A 1,686-nucleotide genomic window follows, 5' to 3' on the forward strand; every position below is an offset into this window, starting at 1 on the left:
TTTTAGGGCCACCAACATCTAGAAGATCATGCGCTTTACTGTGCATTCTCAAATAATTAAATATACTTTTGCAGACCATTTACATATTAAGTAACTGGTAGTTTATAGATGAGTGATGGATATGTCTGCTCAATGTATTGCGGGCAAATTTCCAGTCAACCGCAAAGCATCATCAATTGTCGAAAACTGCTTAATTTGAATAAAATAGTATTTTGGAAAAAATGTGAAAGAAGAGCCAGAGGAACTTGTAGAAAAATCCAGGAGAGCAAACTTAGTCACATGGAAAGTCACTATAAGACGTATATTTTGAGTTTTTCGTTCCTTGCTGTCGTTAAGGGTTGCTTTAGATGACCTCAACGACAAAATTAAGTGATCTGCTCTTGGTCTCTGTAATACACCACCTCATGGGTTTACACCCCAGTGCGCACCGTTATGGGTACACAAGAGTTATACCTATGCGCACCAAACTTGCCTATGTTCTCGAGGCACGGCACCTTTTAAGTACGTCGTAAATAACACAGTAAGTAAATAAATTATTATTTGAAAATTTTGCTACCGTTTGTTGTAATCGCGATCGACGAGAGTGACAGATGTGGTGCATTTATGTCATAATTTCGCTGTTTCTTAGCTCAAGGGAAGGCTTAGTATTTTTAATTTACTTAAGTCAACTGATATAACCTTCGATTGTATTCAAGTAAGTGGTAATGAAACAAGAACTGGCAACTATGTTAACGCTGATAATACGCCTCATAGATGAGTATGATAAGCTATAGGCCGAAACGCAAAATTATAGCAGCTACATGTAACGATTCTGCCTAGGTAATTGATCTTTCATAATTTGGTGGCCCTGAAAAGGGCCGTTTTTTGGTGATACCCGAAGGCATATATGTGTGGTGGAGAAATCACTTGGAGGAAGTGTACTTGGTGACAGCTTTGGTTCCCTCAGACACGGCGTGTTTGGCCAACTCACCAGGGAGCAGCAGCCTGACGGCGGTCTGAACCTCCCGAGAGGTGATGGTCGATCTCTTGTTGTAGTGCGAGAGACGGGAGGCCTCGGCAGCGATTCTCTCGAAAATGTCGTTTACGAATGAGTTCATAATCGACATGGCCTTCGACGAGATACCAGTGTCGGGGTGGACTTGCTTAAGGACCTTGTAAATGTAGATAGAAAAGGACTCCTTCCTCCTACGCTTCTTCTTTTTTTTGTCCGTAGCACGGACGTTCTTCTGGGCCTTCCCGGCCTTCTTAACAGCCTTTCCGGACGGTGCAGGCGGCATAACTTCGGTAATGAAACTAAGTAATTCGCCTTGAGTTGATGCCTACTATTTATTGCCAGCTCGCAGTGCCATTTTGGCGCCATATCATCAGCACTCTCCCAATAAGAGAGGAGGTAGTCTCCAGTCGGAGCCCACTCTAAATGTATATATAGCCATTACTCTACAGCAAAACTGCTACTTGTTTATTCGTAACTGAACGTCATTATGTCTGGTCGCGGAAAGGGAGGAGGGTCAAAAACGAAGGCTAAGACCAGGTCTTCGCGGGCAGGACTTCAGTTCCCCGTCGGTCGTAGCCATCGTCTGCTTCGTAAGGGCAACTACGCTGAGCGAGTTGGGGCGGGCGCCCTAGACCAATAATAACTAAATTACTTTTTCATAGAAAAAAAGTACAAGAATATTAAACTCTAAT

At 43.1% G+C, this 1,686-nt stretch overlaps 1 protein-coding gene across 1 annotated transcript; it reads right to left on the reverse strand.

Moving 5' to 3' along the window:
• Positions 1 to 829: 829 nt before the first annotated feature.
• LOC111270627 (histone H2B-like) lies at positions 830 to 1,355 on the reverse strand. The gene has a single exon (XM_022850954.2). The coding sequence runs from the start codon at positions 1,275 to 1,277 to the stop codon at positions 903 to 905; it is 375 nt and encodes a 124-aa protein (XP_022706689.1). The 5' UTR covers positions 1,278 to 1,355; the 3' UTR covers positions 830 to 902.
• Positions 1,356 to 1,686: the final 331 nt, after the last annotated feature.

The sequence above is a fragment of the Varroa jacobsoni genome, unplaced genomic scaffold (assembly GCF_002532875.2).
Source record: "Varroa jacobsoni isolate VJ856 unplaced genomic scaffold, vjacob_1.0 contig00033, whole genome shotgun sequence".
NCBI lineage: Eukaryota > Metazoa > Arthropoda > Arachnida > Mesostigmata > Varroidae > Varroa > Varroa jacobsoni.

Bases quoted from the DNA above. Each gene is read 5' to 3' on its own strand.
- LOC111270627 (XM_022850954.2), bottom strand. From the start codon at position 1,277: ATGCCGCCTGCACCGTCCGGAAAGGCTGTTAAGAAGGCCGGGAAGGCC.